The sequence below is a fragment of the Ranitomeya variabilis genome, chromosome 6 (assembly GCF_051348905.1).
Source record: "Ranitomeya variabilis isolate aRanVar5 chromosome 6, aRanVar5.hap1, whole genome shotgun sequence".
NCBI lineage: Eukaryota > Metazoa > Chordata > Amphibia > Anura > Dendrobatidae > Ranitomeya > Ranitomeya variabilis.
The window spans coordinates 518,750,973-518,770,152 of NC_135237.1; the positions used below are offsets into that span (position 1 = coordinate 518,750,973).

Below are 19,180 nucleotides of genomic sequence, written 5' to 3' on the forward strand. Positions count from 1 at the left end.
TTGTACAGACAACCCTAGTTTTGGTCCAAGTGTGAACGTTCAAAACTTCAGATTGCACTCGTCTCCATGTTATTTTATGGGGCCATGCACTGTTGTGAGTTCCGTTCTCGAACTCCCTCCTGTGGTCATGAATGGTACTTCGGTGAGTTCTGTCCGTGGACTCCCTCTGGTGGCTGTGAGTGGAGCTGCTGGTTCTGAGATTCCTTCCCCACCTGCCCTCGTTTAGGGCTAGGCTGGATTCGCTATTTAACTCCACTCAGATCATTACTCCATGCCAGCTGTCAATGTTCTAGTACTGGTTCAGATCTCTCCTGGATCTTTCTGAGGACCTTACTACTCCAGCAAAAGCTAAGTTCCGGCTTGTTCATTTGTTCTTATGATTTTTCTTGCTAAGTTCTAGTCCAGCTGGCTTTCATGAAACTGCCTGGCTAGCTGGAAGCTCTGGGGGTGCAGAGTGGCACCACCGCACCGTGAGTCGGTGCGGGGGTATTTTTTGCACACTCTGCGTGTTTTTTGTAGTTTGTTGTGTTGACCGCAAAGATCCCTTTTCTATCCTCAATCTGTTTAGTTAGACTGGCCTCTCTTTGCTAAAGCCTATTTCATCCTGTGTTTGTGATTTCCTCTTAACTCACAGTCAATACTTGTGGGGGGCTGCTTTTACCTTTGGGGAAATTTTTCTGAGGCAAGTGAGGCTTTGTTTCCTTTCTTTAGGGGTAGTTAGCTCTTAGGCTGTGAAGAGGCGTCTAGGCAGAGTCAGGCACGCTCCACGGCTATTTCTAGTTGTGTTGATAGGAGTAGTGTTTGCGGTCAGCAGAGTTCCCACTTTCCCCGAGCTTGTTCCGATTACTAGTTTACTCATCAGGTCATTTCGGGTGCTCCTAACCACCAGGTCCATAACAGACCCAGAGCTCGTCCCGATTCCGTGTTTAATTATCAGGTCATTCCTGGTGCACCTAACCACCAGGTCCATAACAATGCACATTCCTGATTTTTTTCTTTTTTTTTCTTTGTGGCATGTGGTCTGAGAAAACAAATAGAAGGATGGACGATTTGCCGCCAATAATCAAATGGCACTCGCCTATTCATGTCTGAGTCCATGGAAAACATGAAGATATCTGAGTGTGATCCGATTTTCTTGGACAGACTGAATCGAGAAGTTGAAAAAAACGTTTTGTTTTTTTTTGTAAATTCCACATCCGAGAATAATGGATCCCACTCTGATCAACTACTCTGGTCAGGGTGTGATTAGCACATTCGGACTGTTTTTCTCAGATGGAGAACATGCGCTCGTCAGGAGCTGCCCTCAGTGGATGAAAACTGTTCAGAATTTACCTTCTTCGGGGAAAAAATGGCTGAGAAAAAAAAAACTGAAGCAACTAGGATAAAACCGGAGAAAAAAAATTGTCCCGTTTCTCTGGGATGGAGGCACTCACACCGAGGTGAGCTTCTGGCTCTGGAATAGGTTCCACATTAATGGGCTACATAGACCCCGGGTTATTTCTATCGGGGTGTGTCCATGAGCTGCTAATAAAACCCTTTTCCATTGGATTTGCTCTTTATCTTCTCGCTGGATCGCTTGATTTTACGTTTTGATGTATCCTTCTTTTACCTTTTTAGTATATAATGCACAATGTCTTTTCAATACAGACTCCTATAAATAGCTGCTTCCCAAGCTGGCTGTTAAGTACATCGAAATATGATTACACCTAGGAAGATCCTCACCGGCAGGGATAATGTTTCTGACAAGTCACTCACATTACTTTAATTGCATGAGCCATCAAAGTACAACATGCTGCCTTAACATATCCGCAGACTCCATGTTCTGCACCTGGGTGACGTCTCCTACGTGGAGCGATGTATGCATCAGACCTAGGGGGCCATTGTTATTTTTTGGGGGGTTGGTGTTATTTTTTGGCGTTGGTGTAGAGGACATTTAAGCATGTGTCATTCTTGCTTGGCACCGTAACCGGAGACCCCGTGACATCACTATTTTCAGATTAGGGTAAGTTCAGTCTGCAGGGTGTACAACATTTATGAACACTTTACATTATTTAGGCCGTTGTATCCTTTTACTGTTGTGATGCTGCCGTTTCGTAACCTTGCGGCTTTCCTTTTTAATAAGAAAAAAAAAAAAGGACTCGGAGGATAAGTGTCTGTTGTTATACAACGAGTCTGGTTGTCCTGTTTGATAGGCGACAGCCACTGTTTGCCACGGGAGATAAACAGCAATGTCGGCGGAGGTGACAGCGGCTGGCATCATCTCCATGGCACGTCCACGGGGGATAAAGGACTGCTTTACTATCATGCACCCCTTTCCCCATAAAGTCACAGTGGATCCTCTTATGTCTGAACGTGTTTTATCCATTCAGTATAATCTTCCCCAATAATGGCACTAGTCTTGTTTTTAACATGTTTTCTGCTGTATTTTTTTCTATTAGTGATATCAAAATATTACTACAAAATGGAACCTGTCAGCACGTCTTTACGTAGAAGTAATGGCTTGTCCCCTAATAAAAATGATACTTTTTGTAAAGAGATCCGACGTGCCAGCCATAAGAAATATAGCATAGGAGCCATATGCAAATCAGCTGGGAAGTGCACTGGGAACATGTCATTGCACTTAGGCAGCTTTTTCCAAGTGCATTGACACGCCCCCAGAATACTTCCATCCTAATTTGCATATGACTTATATGATATTTTTCTCATGATTAGAGATGAGCGAAGCCGAACTGTAAAGTTCGGGGGTTCATACCGGACAACTAGTTTTTGGTGCTAAACTCTGAACACGGACTTCTCTCGGAAGTCTGTTTTACAGTTTAGGAGTCCAGGGAGGAGAGAAAGAGAGACAGACAGATTTTCCAGCCTCAAAGTTTGGGTCCCCATTGATTTCAATGATGTTCGGGTTCAGGTTTAAGTTTGGGTAAAGGTCTGGAAACCTGAACCTGGACTTCAAAGGGTTCACTCATCCCTACTCATGATGGCACCTTAAATCTGTAAAGAAAAGGTGTTCTGTTTATTAGGGGACAAGCGACTATGCAACCATACCACTATATATATGTAATAACCTGTCCCTTCATCCACTTATCGACCGCCGATATGCCTTTTAACGGCGACAGTTAAGGGTACTTATTCCTCAGCACTGAGAAATAAGGTTGTAGCGCCCCCCAGCATCGGAAAATCTCCGGGGTCTCAGAATAACGGCGACCAGAAAAAAGTCAGATTTCCCATTTCTTTTTCTCTCCTCTGATATCTTTATTTTTCTTTATTTTTTTTTTTTATATAGCGCTAACATATTCCGCAGTGCTTTACAGTTTTGCACACATTATCATCGCTGTCCCCAATGGGGCTCACAATCTAAATTCCCTATCAGTATGTCTTTGGAATGTAGGAGGAAACCGGAGTACCCGGAGGAAACCCACTTAAACACGGAGAGAACATACAAACTCTTTGCAGATGTTGTCCTTGGTGGGGTTTGAACCCAGGACTCCCAACGCTGCAGTGCTATCCACTGAGCCACCGTGCTGATCTAGCACATCAGAGGAGAGAGAAATGGGGTCCCCCGAACCCCCCGGTACCTCTGGTGTCCTCCGGCCCTCGGCATCTTCTTCCGGGAAGAAAATGGTGGGCCCATGCGCAGTGCGCCGGGCGAGATCTGCTGGCCAGCACCCAAGAACAATAGATTTTTTCCTATTGGTTCATTTTGATCACTGTGATAACCCCCCCCCCCTTTATCACCCCCTTTTTTAGGCAAAAATAATAAAATAAAGTATTTCCATTAGGGTTTGGATTGGGGTTGGGGTTGGGGCTAGGGTTAGGGTTGGGGCTAGAATTAGGACTGGGGTTAGAGCTAGGGTTAGGGTTTGGGGCTAGGGTTAGAGCTAAGGTTAGGGTTGGGGTTAGGGTTGTATTGGGGTTAGGGTTGGGATTAGGGTTAGGGCTGTGTTAGGGTTGGAGTTAGAATTGGGGTGTTTTCACTGTTTCGGTACATCAGGGGGTCTCCAAACGTGACATGGTGCCTGCCATTGATTCTAGACAATTTTGCGTTCAAAAAGTCATACGGTGCTCCCTCCCTTCTGAGCCCTGCCATGCACCCAAACAGTGGCTTTTCCCCACATACAGGGTATCGGTGTATTCAAGAGAAATTGCACAACAAATGTTCTGGTCCATTTTCTCCTGATACCCTTGAGAAAATAAAGTTCGGTTCTAAAGTAAATTTTTTGTGAAAAAATTAAAATGTTCATTTTTTTTCCTTCCACATTCCTTTTGTTCTCGTGAAGCACCTGAAGGGTTAATAAACTTCATGAATGTGGTTTTGCGCACCTTGGGGGGTGCAGTTTTTAGAATGGTGTCAGTTTTGGGTATTTTCTATTATATTGACCCACCCCCTCAAACTCACTTCAAATGTGAGGTGGTCCCTAAAAAAAATGGTTTTGTTAATTTTGTTGGAAAAATTAGAAATTGCTTGTCAACTTTTAACCCTTATAATGTCCTAACAAAAAAAATGATCTTTCCAAAATTGTGCTGATGTAAAGTAGACATGTGGGAAATGTTATTTATGAACTATTTTGTGAGATATTTCTCTCGGATTTAACCCCTTCAAGACGCAGACCTTTTTCGTTTTTGCTTTTTCGTTATTTGCTCCCCTCCTTCCCAGAGCCATAACTATTTTTATTTTTCCGTCAATATGGCCATGTGAGGGCTTATTTTTTTGGGGACGAGTTGTACTTTTGAACGACATCATTGGTTTTACCATGTCTTGTACTAGAAAACAGGAAAAAAATTCCAAGTGTGGTGAAATTGCAAAAAAAGTGCAATCCCACACTTGTTTCTTGTTTGGCTTTTTTGCTAGGTTCAACCAAAAAAACATAATTCAGGCTTTTTGAATTTTTTTTTTCTCGCTACGCCGTTTAGCGATCAGGTTAATCCTATTTTTTTTTATTGATAGATTGGGCGATTCTGAGTTACGGGCGATACCAAATATGTGAATGTTTGATTTTTTTTTTTTACTGTTTTTTTTTTTTGAATGGGGCGAAAGGGGGATGATTTAAACTTTTATATTTTTTTTTATTTTTTTCGTATTTTTTAAAACATTTTTTGTAACTTTTGGCATGCTTCAATAGTCTCCATGGGAGGCCAGAAGCTTGCACAACTCGATAGGCTCAGCTACATAGGGGCGATCTTCAGATCGCCCCTATGTAGTAGATTTACTGCATTCATTGCTATGAGCGCCGACCACAGGGTGGCGCTCACAGCTATCCGGCATCAACAACCATAGAGGTCTCAAGGAGACCTCTGGTTGTTATGCCGATGCATCGCTGACTCCGGATCACATGACGGGTCAGTGGTGCGCGCATTTCCGGCCGGAAGCGGTAGTTAAATGCCGCTGTCAGCGTTTGACAGCGGCATTTAACTAGTTAATAGCGGCGGGTGGATCGTGATTCCACCTGCAGCTATTGCGGGCAAAACTGTACAAAACAGCTGACACGTCACGACTTTATGTGGGCTCAGCGCCGGAGCCCACATCAAAGGGGGAGACACAACATGCGCAGTACTAGTACGGCGCATGTCGTGAAGGAGTTAAGGGCACAAAAATTAAAAGTTTGAAAATTGCAAAGTTTTAAAATTTTTGTGAAATTTCCGTTTTTTTCATAAATAAACACAAGTCATATCGAAGAAATTTTACCACTAACAGGCAGTACAATATGTCATGAAAAAATAATTTTAGAATGGGTGGGATCCGTTGAAGCGTTCCAGAGCTATAATCTCATAAAGTGACAGTGGTCAGAATTGTAAAAATTGGCTTGGTCATTAAGTACAAAATTGGCTCTGTCACTAAGGGGTTAAAGAACCCACCAGATGTAAATTAGGCTCTACACACAATGTTTGTCATTTAGTATTTACAGATGAATATTTGGGTGATATACTTGTTGAGATGGCAGGAAGAATATTTTTGTTTGTTTTCGCTTTCCATATTTTTATATATTTATGTATTTTATTTATTTTTTATGCCATTTTAATTGCCCTTTTTAGAGTTGAATTCATATTATAGGGAATCACCGGAGTTATCATGTGCACTGAGAAGAGCAGGTTTCATCAATTCGCGGGACTCAGGACTATCGGCTAGGTCAGTGGTCTCTGGCCACAGGACGGGACTCTCGCGAGTCTCTTAGGCTAGGTTCACATTGCGTTAATGGGTGATCGCTAACGGACAGCGTTGCACGGCGAAAATGTCGCAATTAACGCCATGCAACGGGTCCGTTAGCGCACCCATTGACAGAATGTTAATTTCGCCAGCAGCGCATCACTAGTGCGTGCCTTTTTCGGCTCGCGCTAGCGATGTGCCGTTCTTCTGTGACGCGCCTCGGACGCTGCTTGCAGCGTCCGCGGCGCGCCCGAGGTCCGTTCCCCGCTCTCGCAGATCGGGGATCTGCGAGAGCGGGGACGTTAACGCGACCCCTAAACGCGATCCATAAAAATACATTGCGTTAGCGCAATCCGCTAGCGCTAAACGGATTGCCCTAACGCAATGTGAACCTAGCCTTACTTTCTGGGATGCCCGACGCGGCTTTTGAGTAGCTAGTCTGGCTCGACGTTATCATTGTGGCGCTACGCACAGATGATGTCATGACCAGTCCGGCTATTCAAAAGCCACATTGTGGATCCTGGGAGGGAAGAGATTCGCGAGTAGAGACTACTGACCTGGCCAGTGGACCGGAGTCCCACTAATCAATCCGCCAACTTCTAGCATAGAGACTATATATATTGCTATACTGTAACGTGCCTCCGTAAGATTATCAAATTGATTCGAAATTCAAGTCGAACTTTATGAAATTCACAAGTCCCCTCGAATTCGATCAATTTACAATTCAGTTTACATAAATCGCCTAAAAAGTACCTGCCTCCTTTTTGTTACCTAAAAGGAATTTTCCAGTAAGATCAGCCCTCCCAAGTCATCTATATAAACATTTAGGTCATAGGAAGCTGAATAAAATGATACCTTTATATCGGCCTTTCGATGTTTTATTCCAGAGAGATCCACATTTTTCTTAATATGTAAATGAGCTCTTAAGATCTATGGGCCGGACATAGATCTCCCTGAGAATCTGCCTTCAGAGATTATATTAAATGAAAGGGGACATTGCCATTGAGAGACATGTAGAAGAGGAGAGCGGCCTGTCAGTCATTACATGTCTCACACTGGTAACTCCTCCTTTCATGCAAAATAAGCTCTGAAGGCAGATTCTCAGGTAATTTACAAATTAAGAAAAATGTGGATTTCTTTGGAATAAGACATTGGATTGGAGATATTGATGTGTCTTTTTATTCAGCTTCCTATGACCTACATGCACAAATAGATGGCTTAGGATGGTTGTTCCTACTGACAGATTCTCTTTAAATAAGTAGAAGAAAATTGATCCCCCAAGGTGGACATTCCCTTTAAATTGGTAATTGTATGATAATTACCAAAAATGTATGGATTATATTTATTTCCAATATGTTTTCATCAATTGCTTATTTAAAGGGAATTTGCCAGCAGGTTTTTACTATGTGATCTGAAGATCAGAATTCAGGGATGTGTCACTTGTCAAAGTGTGTGCTGTTGTTTACTAACTGTGAAGGATTTATCACTAAGAGAATAACATTACTGGACTAATCCGACACGCCCCCTCCTGTGATAGGCAGCTCACTGTCTATGGACTTTTTACACAGAGAGCCTGGGGTGGGCGGGGTTAGCTGTGTTGGAGGTGGGGTTAGTTGTGGTGTGGGCGGGGTTAGCTTTCTCAGCTCTGCTTTATTCTAAATCTAAAAGCTCTGATTGTGTGAGAACGGCTGCACCCAGTAATCTAAGTGATACACCATGGATTCAGCTTCCCTTTCCATAAATCAGGCTGTTGTCAGATGAGGTAGCAAAAAACTGGAGACCAATCCCCTTTAAGTAGCACAAATTGATGGAATCTAATGTGTATGGACATCTTTAGCTCCCGTGCTTACCAGTTCTAGTACTTAGTCTAAATTTAATGGACCTGGTCCCTTTAAATGGCCATCTGTGCAGAACTAATCTAATCATCTTTACAATTTGTATATTATGCAATGGAAGGAAGTGAATGAAATAGCAGCATAAGCGTGAATTATACATCAAACACCACGTAGGAAGCCACATATTAATTGTGACCTTTTCCCTGGCGAGTAAAGTGATAGATTATTTAGTAAGGAGTCTTTTGACTGTGAATCAGTAAAGAAAAGACAGAGAAAGGAGAAAGTGCAGAGTCCTAGATGAAGGAAATGAGCCCAATTCTGCATTTGGCCGAGAATCAAAATGTTCCAGGTGTAGAAAAAACAATAGGTGCATAACCCGTATAATACACTTATCTTTGCAATGAGAGTTCCTGAGCCGACATATTGGGGACTGATTTCTGAACTGAATTTTATGATACTGATTGGGCTAATTTAATTTTTCTCACGGCTTTTAATTTATTGTATTTTATTTATTATTTATTAATTTATAAGTATTTATTTTCTAATTTATTATTTTGATTTATTAATTTATTTTTTAATTTTATTTATTGTATCTTATTTATCATTTATTTGTTTTTTATTATTTATTAGTTTATAATTTATTTTTTAATTATTGCTATTTCTATGTATTAATTTATTTGTTAATTTTCTTTATTTTTTTTCTTATTAAGTATTAGTTTATTAATTATTTTTTATTGTTGTTTTTACCTATTAGTAATTTTTATTAATTGTATTTTAATTATTATGATTTATTTTTTATTAATTATTAGTTTATGTATTTTTTATTGTCATTTTTATCTATTAATTCTTTATTAGAATTAGTTGATTATTTGATTTAATTATTATTTTTATCTATGAATTTGTTTGTGAATTTTATTTATTGTATTTTAATATAGACTTAAAGATCAGTTTTGGGTTTTTTTTACCCCTAAATCAATAATACACGTGAAAATAAGAAATTTTGTAAATATCTCATCAGAGAAATCCACTTCTTTCTTCTACTGGACTGATCTTTCATTCTCCAATTTTTCAATTCCCAATTACGGTAACCACTTAACGACCAGCGTTTTTCATTTTTTGCTCCCCTTCTTCCCAGAGCCATAGTTTTTTTTAATTTTTTAGTCAATATGGCCAGGTGAGGGCTAGTTGTAATTTTGAACGACACCATTGGATTTACCATGTCATGTACTGCAAAACGGGAAAAAAAATTCCAGGTGTGCAAAAAAAGTGCAATTCCACAGTTTTTTGTTTATCATGTGCACACAGCATAAAACTGACCTGCATTATGATTCTCCAGGTCATTTCGAGTTCATAGACACCAAACATGTATAGCTTTTTTTTTATTTAAGTGGTGTAAAAAAAATCCAAAGATTGTAAAATAAATAAATAAATAAAAAATTGTGCCATTTTCCGTGACTCGTATCGTCTCCATTTTTCGCGATCTCAGGTTGAGTGAGGGCCTTTTTTTTTTGCGATGTTTTTAATGATACCATTATCATTATTATTTTTGCATGGTTCAATAGTCTCCATGGGAGACTAGAGGCTGCAGTACTTCATTTGGCTCTGCTACGTACAGGCGATGTTCAGATCGCCTGTGTGTAGCAGAAATGCTCATAGCAATCCGACTATGACAACCATATACCGTAAGTCTGCTGGAGACCCCTAGTTCTCATGTCGACCCATCGGTGACCCGCGATCATGTGATCTGTTGTATTATTGATTTATGAAATAAGAATTATAACAACGATTACACTTGTTTATTTTGTTGACTTTATATATTAGGACAAGTCTATAGTGACTGCATGTCATCTCTCGTAAATCAATGCAAAAAGCATGTTTTTGCCACGTTTTGACTTGATTTTTGGTAAGGTTGTAGTACACTAAATACACCCCCTATTGCTACAACCCATAATAAGTGCATAAACACCGTGTTCAAAACAGCACATACAAGCCAGAGCCCCGTAAAGAAAACGCATGTTCTTACAAAATCACGCCAAAACCCCCTGTGTGTGCATGCACCGTACACCGGCTCCACTGATGCTCCTATCACCAGACACTTCTATCTAGCTGTCTGCTTATCTGTCGGGCATTCATCACTTCTCTTCATGTGTCTGTTTCTCCTGTGCAGGAAATTGCACCAGCAGTTTGAAGTATACAAAGAGCAAGTGAAAAAGATGGGTGAAGAAGCTCAGCAGCAGCAGGAGCAAAAGGGTGATGCCCCCACATGCGGGATCTGCCACAAAACGAAATTTGCAGATGGCTGCGGCCATAACTGTTCATATTGCCAAACTAAGTTCTGCGCACGTTGCGGAGGGAGAGTGTCATTGCGCTCAAGCAAGGTAAGACGACCGGAAATTCTCATCTATAGAAGTGTCTGTCTATCTATCTATCTATCTATCTATCTATCTATCTATCTATATCTATCTATCTATTATCTATCTATTATCTATCATATATCTATCTATTATCTATCATATATCTATTATCTATAATAATTAAAGAAACTTTGGCAGCACTATAATAGATTTTCTGATTATTATCTATCTCATATTATCTATCTATCTATATTCACTCATATATCCATCTATCATCTATCTATCTCATATTTATCTATTATCTATCATATCTCTATGTATTATTTATCTACTATTTGGGCTCGGACACCGATCACGGAACACCAGGAAACACGTGTTACTGTTCGGGTTCGGTTCCCCGAATCCCGGTTTTTCTCACACTGTCATGTGCATAACAGCGGGGCAAACACTGCCTCTGATCAGTGGTAAAATCATTACCGCCAGTCAGATAGCCACTGTTCCCACGCTGTCAAATGACAGCTTGAGCCCTCAGCTGTGATCGGAAGTAAAAAGTTTACCTCCAGTCACTGGCGTCAGCTGATGGGACTACTACTCCTATCAGCCTACACCTGCTGCTAATAACAGAGAGAACAGCCAGCAGCAGATGGGAGTATTGCTGTCAGCTTTAGCAAGGCTGGTTATCAAGAACAGTGGTGTCCCCACGCTGTTTTTTTAATTGTTTTCTTACAATATTTAAATAAATCCTTAAAAAAACTATGTTGGGTGCCCCGCCTTTTTTTGACAACCAGCCAAGCTAAAGCAGACAACTGGGGGTTAGTATTCTCGGGCTGGTAAGGAGCCTTAGCAATTGGCCCCTCAGCCTAAAAATAGCAGCCTGCAGTCGCCCAGAAAAGGCGCATCTATTAGATGCTCCAGTTCTGGTGCTTTGCCCAGCTCTTTCCATTTGCCCTGTGGCAGTGACAAGTGGGGTTCATATTTGTGGGGTTGATGTAACCTTTGTATTGTCCGGTGATATTAAGCCCATGGATTAGTATTGGAGAAGCGTCTATAAGATGCTTATCCATTACTAGTCCTTTTGTTGTATTGTAAATAAACACACAGCAAGTGTAAGGCTATGTGCACACGATGCAGATTTACCGTAGTGCAGATTTAGTGCAGATTTAGTGCAGATCTGCAGCGTTTTTGTTTGCTGCAGAAACACTGCAGATCTGCACTGTGATGTACAGTACAATGTAAATCAATGTGAAAAAAAAAAAGCTGTGCACATGGTGCAGAAAAATCCGCGCAGAAACGCTGCAGATTTCAAAGAAGTGCATGTCACTTCTTTTGTGTTTCTGCAGGGTTTCTGCACCCCTCCATTAATAGAAATCGACAGTGGTAAAAACTGCAGAAATCCGTGCAAAAAACACATCAAAAACGCAGCTGCGTCGTGTGCACACAGCCTTAAAGTCTTTTTTATTTGAAATAAAAACAAAACACACTTTTCCATTTTTATTTAAAAATAACAAACCCAATTATACTCACCTAACGCCCATTCCATTGAAGCCATAGTCTCCTGCAATAAAACAAAAATTTAAAAAACCCATATCCCTCACCTGTTCATCGTTCTGTCCCACGCCGCAATCCTTGTCTGGGGATAAACAGTTTTTAACCTGGACGATGCCAAGATACTACCGTCCAGGCTGAGAACCACTGAGGAATGAGCTGCTGCAAGCGAGGTGATCGAGGTTACCACTTGTCATTAAGGCCGGCGTCACACTGGCGAGTTTTACGGACGTATGAGCGCAGAAAATACACCCGTAAAATACGCATAACACACGGCCCAATGATTCCCTATGTCCCAGCTCCTATCAGCCGTATTTTGCTGATGTGTATTATACGGTCTTGTACGGCCGTACAAAATCGCAGCATGCTGCGTTTGTCACTGTATTGCGCAAAAAAATCGCCAATGAAAGTCTATGGGGGCGAGAAAAATACGGATTACACACGGACCATGCTTGTGACTTGCGAGAAATACGTAGCAGTGTTCTATAAAAAAGCCGGTAATTCAATTGCCGGCTTTTCATTTATCCTTCCCAAACCCGACAGGATATAAGACATGGTTTACATACAGTAAACCATCTCATATCCCTTTTTTTTTTGCATATTCCACACTACTAATGTTAGTAGTGTGTATGTGCAAAATTTGGGCACTGTAGCTTGAAAAATAAAGGGTTACATCGCGGAAAAAATTGGCGTGGGCTCCCGCGCAATTTTCTCCGCCAGAGCGGTAAAGCCAGTGACTGAGGGCAGATATTAATAGCCTAGAGAGGGTCCATGGTTATTGGCCCCCCCTGGCTAAAAACATCTGCCCCCAGCCACCCCAGAAGAGGCACATCTGGAAGATGCCCCTATTCTGGCACTTGGCCACTCTCTTCCCACTCCCGTGTAGCGGTGGGATATGGGGTAATGAAGGGTTAATGTCACCTTGCTATTGTAAGGTGACATTAAGCCAGATTAATAATGGAGAGGCGTCAATTATGACACCTGTCCATTATTAATCCAATAGTACTAAATGGTTAATAAAACACACACATTATTACAAAGTATTTTAATGAAATAAATACACATGGTGTTGTAATATTTTATTAGACTCTTAATCCACCCGGAGACCATCGTCCTGAAACAAAGTTAAAAAAACAAACAACAATATTCCATACCTTCCGTCGTTATGTCCCACTATGTAAATCCATCTGAAGGGGTTAAATCATTTTACAGCCAGGAGCTCTGCTAATGCACTCGCTCCTGCCTGTAAAACCCCGGGTACTGAATGGAAAGCAGGGTGATCTGTAGGTACCTTGAGTTGCGGTGAGGCGCCCTCTGCTGGATGTCCTCATGAACTGGAGCCTTGGAAAAGTTCCCACGCTCGAGTTCATATGAGGACATCCAGCAGAGGGCGCATCACCGCAACATTTGAGCACATAAATCCATTAGATGTCGGTTTTGCAAGCCTGCGAGAAAATATCGCAGTACGGATGCCATACGGATTACATACGGAGGATGCCATGCGCAAAATACGCTGCCACACCCTGCCTACGGAGGACATACGGATCACTATTTTGGGGACTTTTCTGCGTATCACGGCCGTAAAAAACGGACCGTATTTACATACGCTGAGTGTGACGCCGGCCTAAGGCTGTGTGGGATGGAGGGATGACTGGATGAGGGATGGAGGGATGACTGGATGAGGGATGGAGGGATGACTGGATGAGGGATGGAGGGATGACTGGATGAGGGATGACTGGATGAGGGATGGATGGAGGGGTGGCTGGATGGGAGGGATTGCTGGTATTAATTTTGTCCCACGCCGTAATCCAAGGAAGAATGAGCTGCAGCAAGCAGGTTCCTTAACTATGGTGATCACAGCTACCACAGTGAGAAAAAGTCTCATGGTGCAGCGGTGAGTTCACCTTGAGAAATTTCTCCAGGTGAACTGTGGTGAACTCACTGCAGTACTGCTGCACTGTGCGAGTTTTTCTCACTGTGCGAGCGGTGATCTAACCGTGGTCACCACAGTTCATTGGCCCACCTGGGAACGCAGCCTTCAGTGACCTGCAGTAACCTCCATGACGTCAGTGCTAGTCACTGACTGTGCTCGTAGCAGCTCATTCCTCAGTGGTTCTCAGCCTGGACTGTCGCATCTCGGCACTTTCCAGGTTGAAAACTGTTTATTCCCAGACATGGATTACGGCATGGGACAGAACGTCGGACAGGTGAGGAATATGGTCTTTTTTGTTTGTTTGTTTTTTTTTTTTACAGGAGACGATGGCTTTAATGGAATGAGCTTTAGGTAAGTATAACTGTGTTTGTTATCTAATATATAAAGCTGAATGTGTGTGTGTGTGTATGTATGTATGTATGTATGTATGTCCGGGATTGGCATCTGAACCGTCGCAGCTACAGCCACAAAATTTTGCACAGTCACACGTCTGGACCCCGAGAGCGTCATAGGCTATGTTGTGAGGTGAAATTTTAACCCCGCGCTTTCCAATTCACCAAACAATTTTGCCCCTATCGACATAATGGGGAAAAAGTGAAAGGAAAAGTGTTGGAGGCGTCGCAGCTACAGGCACAAAATTTTGCACAGTCACACGTCTGGACCCTGAGAGCGTCAAAGCTATATTGTGAGGTGAAATTTTAACCCCGCGCTTTCCAATTCACCAAACAATTTTGCCCCTATCTACATAATGGGGAAAAAATGAAAGGAAAAGTGTTGGAGGCAAATTAACAGCTGCCAGATGTGAACAAGGGGGACTTAAAGAATGACAGCGATGGCACCAAAGAGTATATACTGTACAGTTGCTAAGGTGGGGCCCCAACATGGGATAATCACACCACCACGGGGATATGAACACACACACAAAATGCGCCACACACTACCACGTGCTCGAACACATATACCACCCTCAGTGCACATTTCACCACACATACACCAACCTCGCCACATAAAAGTAGAAACACAAAAGTCGCCGCTCAAAACTCGCCACGCGCAAAACTCTCCACATGCAAAACTCGCCACACGTGCAAAACTCGCCACACGCAAAACTTGCACACGCAGAAAAATTGCCACACGCAGAAAAATTGCCACATGCACAAAAGTTGCAACACATGCAAAAGTTGCCTCACACAAAACTTGCACATACTCAAAAGGCACCACACATAAAACTCGCCACGCGCAAAACTCGCCATGCGCAAAACTTGCTGCACACAACTTGCTACACTAACCTGTCACATGCAACTCGACACACAAAAAGTTGCTACACGCATGTCGCCACACAAAACTCATCTCACAAAAGTCCCTACATGCATGTCGCCACACGCAACTCAACACACACAACTTGACACACGAAACTCGCCCTAAAACACACACAAGTCTGGTATCCTTCAAAAATAAAAATCTGATTAATAAGCAGACAAACTACAAGAGCAACAAATGTACCATATAGGAATCCGGCAGCTGTCAGTCACATGACCAGTCTATTATGTGTATGTGTGAGCTAATATATACTGCCAGGGGGTGGGCTTACTGTTGGCTGGGGATTTATCAGGCTGCCATTTTAGCTTACAAATACTGAGGTAAAAATACTGACCAAATAACGTGTGAACGAGGGCTAATACAGGAGGAGATGACATACAGCTATATACTATATACAGGAGATGACACACAGGTATATACTATTTACAGGGGAGATGACACACAGGTATATACTATATACAGGAGGAGATGACACACAGATATATACTATATACAGGAGAGATGACACACAGGTATATACTATATAGAGGAGGAGATGACATACAGGTACATACTACATACAGGAGGAGATGACATACAGGTATATACTATATACAGGAGGAGATGACACACAGGTATATACTATATACAGGAGCAGATTACCTACAGGTATATAGTATATACAGGAGGAGATGACACAGGTATATGCTATGTATAGGAGGAGATGACATACAGGTATATACTATATACAGGAGATGACACACAGATATATACTATATATAGGTGAGATGACACACAGGTATATACTATATACAGGAGATTACATACAGGTATATCTAATATATAAAGCTGAATGTGTGTATGTATGTATGTGTGTATGTCCGGGATTGGCATCTGTACCGTCGCAGCTACAGCCACAAAATTTTGCACAGTCACACGTCTGGACCCCGAGAGCGTCATAGGCTATGTTGTGAGGTGAAATTTTAACCCCGCGCGTTCCAATTCACCAAACAATTTTGCTCCTATCTACATAATGGGGAAAAAGTGAAGGGAAAAGTGTTGGAGGAAAATTGACAGCTGCCAGATGTGAACAATGAGGACTTAAAGAATGAGAGCGATGGCGACAAAGAGTATATACCGTACAGTTGCTAAGGTGGGGCCCCGACATGGGATACTCACCACACACGGGGATATGAACACAAACACAAAATGCGCCACACACTACCACGTGCTTGAACACATATACCACCCTCAGCACACATTTCACCACACACACACACCAACCTCGCCACATAAAAGTCGAAACACAAAAGTCACCACTCAAAACTCGCTACATGCAAAACTCGCCATATGCAAAACTAGGCTCACGCAAAACTCGCCACACGTGCAAAACTCACCTCATGGAAAACTCACCTCATGCAAAACTTGCACACACAGAAAAATTGCCACATGTACAAAAGTTGCACCACATGCAAAAGTTGCCTCACACAAAACTTGCACATACTCAAAATGCACCACACATAAAACTCGCCACGCGCAAAACTCGCCATGCACAAATCTTGCTGCACACAACTTGCTACACTAACCTGTCACATGCAACTCAACACACAAAATGTTGCTACACGCATGTCGCCACACAAAACTCATCTCACAAAAGTCGCTACATGCATGTCGCCACACGCAACTCAACACACACAACTTGACACATAAAACTCGCCCTAAAACACACACAAGTCTGGTATTGTCCTTCAAAAATAAAAATCTGATTAATAAGCAAACTACAAGAGCAACAAATGTACCATATAGGAAATACGGCAGCTGTCAGTCACATGACCTGTCTATTATGTGTATGTGTGAGCTAATATATACTGCCAGGGGGGAGGGCTTCCTGTTGGCTGGGGATTTATCAGGCTGCCAATAGCAACCAATCACAGCTCAGCTTCTATTTTGCTACAGTTAATTAACCTGAGCTCTGATTGGTTAATATAGGCAACAAAGACATTCTCAGTATAACAAAGCTAATATATGTTGTGAAATTCTTCTATTAGCTTAGTTTTTGCCTTTTAATAATTACATTTCTATCTATTTGTTTTGTGGTTTTTGTGTGCAGAATAAATTTTTGTTAACACATTCTATTTTGCTAACAGCAGTCATTAACCCGGGCGAAGCCGGGTAGTACAGCTAGTTTTTAAATAAAAATGGAAAAGTGTCTTTTGTTTTTATTTCAAATAAAAAAGACTTTACACTTGCTGTGTGTTCATTTACCATACAACTATAGGATTAGTAATGGATAGGTGTCTTAAAGATGCCTCTCCATTACTAAGCCATGAGATTGAGGTCACCGGACAATACAAAGGTGACATCACCCCACAAATATGAACCCGCACAGGGCAAGTGGGAAGAGCCGGGCTGGTTTTTGCTTATAATCTTCATTGTTGAAGTGGAGTTTAAAAAAAAAAAAGTCAGAGGTCAAAAACGTTAAAAATTTGCTAAGGAAACAACCAAAAAATTACATAAAAGAGGCACTGGCTAACACGGCACCACGATATCTATCTTTCCTGTATAAAAGAGGCAGAAACAGAAAAAAAACAAGTTTCCTGGTTGAAAAACGGACATTTTAACCCCAGAAAAACAAATGCAAACAAATGGCTAAGGATAGCTGTGCTGGTAAAACACAAGTGAAGAGAGAAGATAAATTACGGTACTTGGCAAATTGGCGAATGTATTAATTGATCACCCTCGATATTGGATACACATGTTAGCATTTACCTAATGGGAATCATAAATGATCACAAAGAAATAACAATATACTAAGTATTGCTGTGTGAATAATAACTACATGAGAAATTACTGTACTTAATACGTAGTTTGGGATTTAATTCAATTAACAGCTATATTAACAATCTCTCCGATCACAAGGTTCAACAAATTAGCGCTTCCGTGTGACGCACACAGCCTCGTTCTTGGCACTTACATTGCAGCTTGTCTGGCATCTGCTGCCTAAATGTTATCCAGCGCCAATCTCAGCGACTTGTTAACTAGAGTGTCGCCCTCCTTAATATTTTTGGTTGTATCATATTCATACATTATAACGAGACTGGAGACAATTTCTAATACTTCCCTGACTCGAGCTGATAAAGAATAGTGGCAAGGAATCCACGCCGTGATCCCTAATAACAATAGGCACATCATACATCTCAAGATTGAAGGAAACATTTCAGAAATATGTGAGTTCTTAGAATTATCAAATCATAAGACATAATTAAGTGTTATAATGATTCTCATCGTTTGTTCAGAGGGTACGGTCAATATTGTCGGATGTCCTGACAATGTGAAGATCTCGAAAAATGGCTGAATTGCACAGAGAGAAGGGGAGATAAGTATTGGGTGAAACTTAAGCGAGCTCCAAAGGGGTCTGGCCCTGGCTTGTTCCCCTCTGCTCATTCCAGGTTCCGCATTATGACATTAGTACAGTGCCATAAGGTTTATTGACTATTATAGATCCTATCTAGCAGATATAGAACTTGGTGTATGGTTCTGCCAATAACCAACCACTTTTAAGGGGTTATGAGACCTTAAAAATGTAATAAAAACAGCAGAAAACAACAAAAAACACATTACTTACCTATCCAGCTCTCAATCATACTTTCATAGATTTAAGGTTGAAGGTAGACATAAGTCCATACAGTTCAATCTGTATCCTAACATGCTGAAACAGAGGAAGGCAAAAACCCCACGAGGCAGATGCTAATTGCCCCATATTAGGGGAAAAATTTGTTCCCGACTCTACTTGCAGCAATCAGACTAATTCCCTGAATCAACGCCCCATCACAGAATATAGTGCCCATGAACTGTAATATTATATTTATCAAGAAAGGCATCCAGGCCCTCCATTTACTTTCTTCGTAAATCAACACTTACAACATCATGTGGCAGAGAGTTCCATAGTCTCAGTGCTCTTACAGTATAGGGTTGCCACCTGTTTAGGAGTAAATCTTCTTTCCTCTAGCCCATACATGTCAAACTCTATTCCGAGGGCCAAATCTGGTCCACACGGTGGTTTTATTGGCCCGTG

General features: G+C 41.6%; 1 protein-coding gene across 46 annotated transcripts in view; it reads left to right on the plus strand.

The window, feature by feature from the left end:
- Nucleotides 1-19,180, plus strand: part of RIMS2 (regulating synaptic membrane exocytosis 2) — a 618,543-nt gene that overhangs the window by 93,818 nt on the left and 505,545 nt on the right. For all 46 annotated transcript variants that reach the window (XM_077271021.1, XM_077271056.1, XM_077271022.1 and 43 more), the window contains one exon: nucleotides 10,145-10,355. In XM_077271021.1, coding sequence (XP_077127136.1) covers nucleotides 10,145-10,355 — 211 coding nt within the window. The remainder of the gene's footprint in view (nucleotides 1-10,144; nucleotides 10,356-19,180) is intronic.